This window comes from Octopus bimaculoides, chromosome 30 (assembly GCF_001194135.2).
Source record: "Octopus bimaculoides isolate UCB-OBI-ISO-001 chromosome 30, ASM119413v2, whole genome shotgun sequence".
NCBI lineage: Eukaryota > Metazoa > Mollusca > Cephalopoda > Octopoda > Octopodidae > Octopus > Octopus bimaculoides.
The window spans coordinates 137,417-137,918 of NC_069010.1; the positions used below are offsets into that span (position 1 = coordinate 137,417).

At 33.5% G+C, this 502-nt stretch overlaps 1 protein-coding gene across 1 annotated transcript in view; it reads left to right on the forward strand.

The window, feature by feature from the left end:
* The window catches only part of LOC106870313 (E3 ubiquitin-protein ligase MIB1), a 16,639-nt gene extending 16,156 nt beyond the window's left edge, over positions 1-483 (forward strand). The window contains exon 4 of the mRNA XM_014916335.2: positions 366-483. Within this exon, the coding sequence (XP_014771821.2) occupies positions 366-466 (101 nt within the window). The 3' untranslated portion in view covers positions 467-483. The remainder of the gene's footprint in view (positions 1-365) is intronic.
* Positions 484-502: the final 19 nt, after the last annotated feature.

Consider the following 502-nt stretch of genomic DNA (forward strand, 5'->3'; position numbering starts at 1 on the left):
AAGTATTTATCTGTCTACTGCACTTTGACTCTTAGGGTGACTTTCTTCATGTTTGATGGTCAAATGACTTACACTGCTTCAATTTCTCCAAATAATTCTTGCCTTGATGGATCTTCAATCCCACTTAGGATTGTCTGCATCCTGAACCACATCCAGTACCTTCTGTATATAGACCAGTCTTATTTCTGAGCTCATGTCTGTATTCTCTTCAATGACCACAGTAGAAAGTATAGAAATATTGACCAAAACCATAGTGGTCATTAGTTAACCATTGATGATAACCATTATGATATCTCGTAATAATAGAATATTGATTATTAGCAGAAATAATGATACCATACTGCAAAGAGAAATATTTATTTCAGTGGATCGACATTCAGGGAAGAAAGAAGTCCAGACAACAGAACATCCTTCAGAAAGTAAACTACCGTCAGATGGTGAGTATAAAATAACAATTATTAATTGATTTCTGTAAAATTTAGCTACACATGTGTTTTTTTTT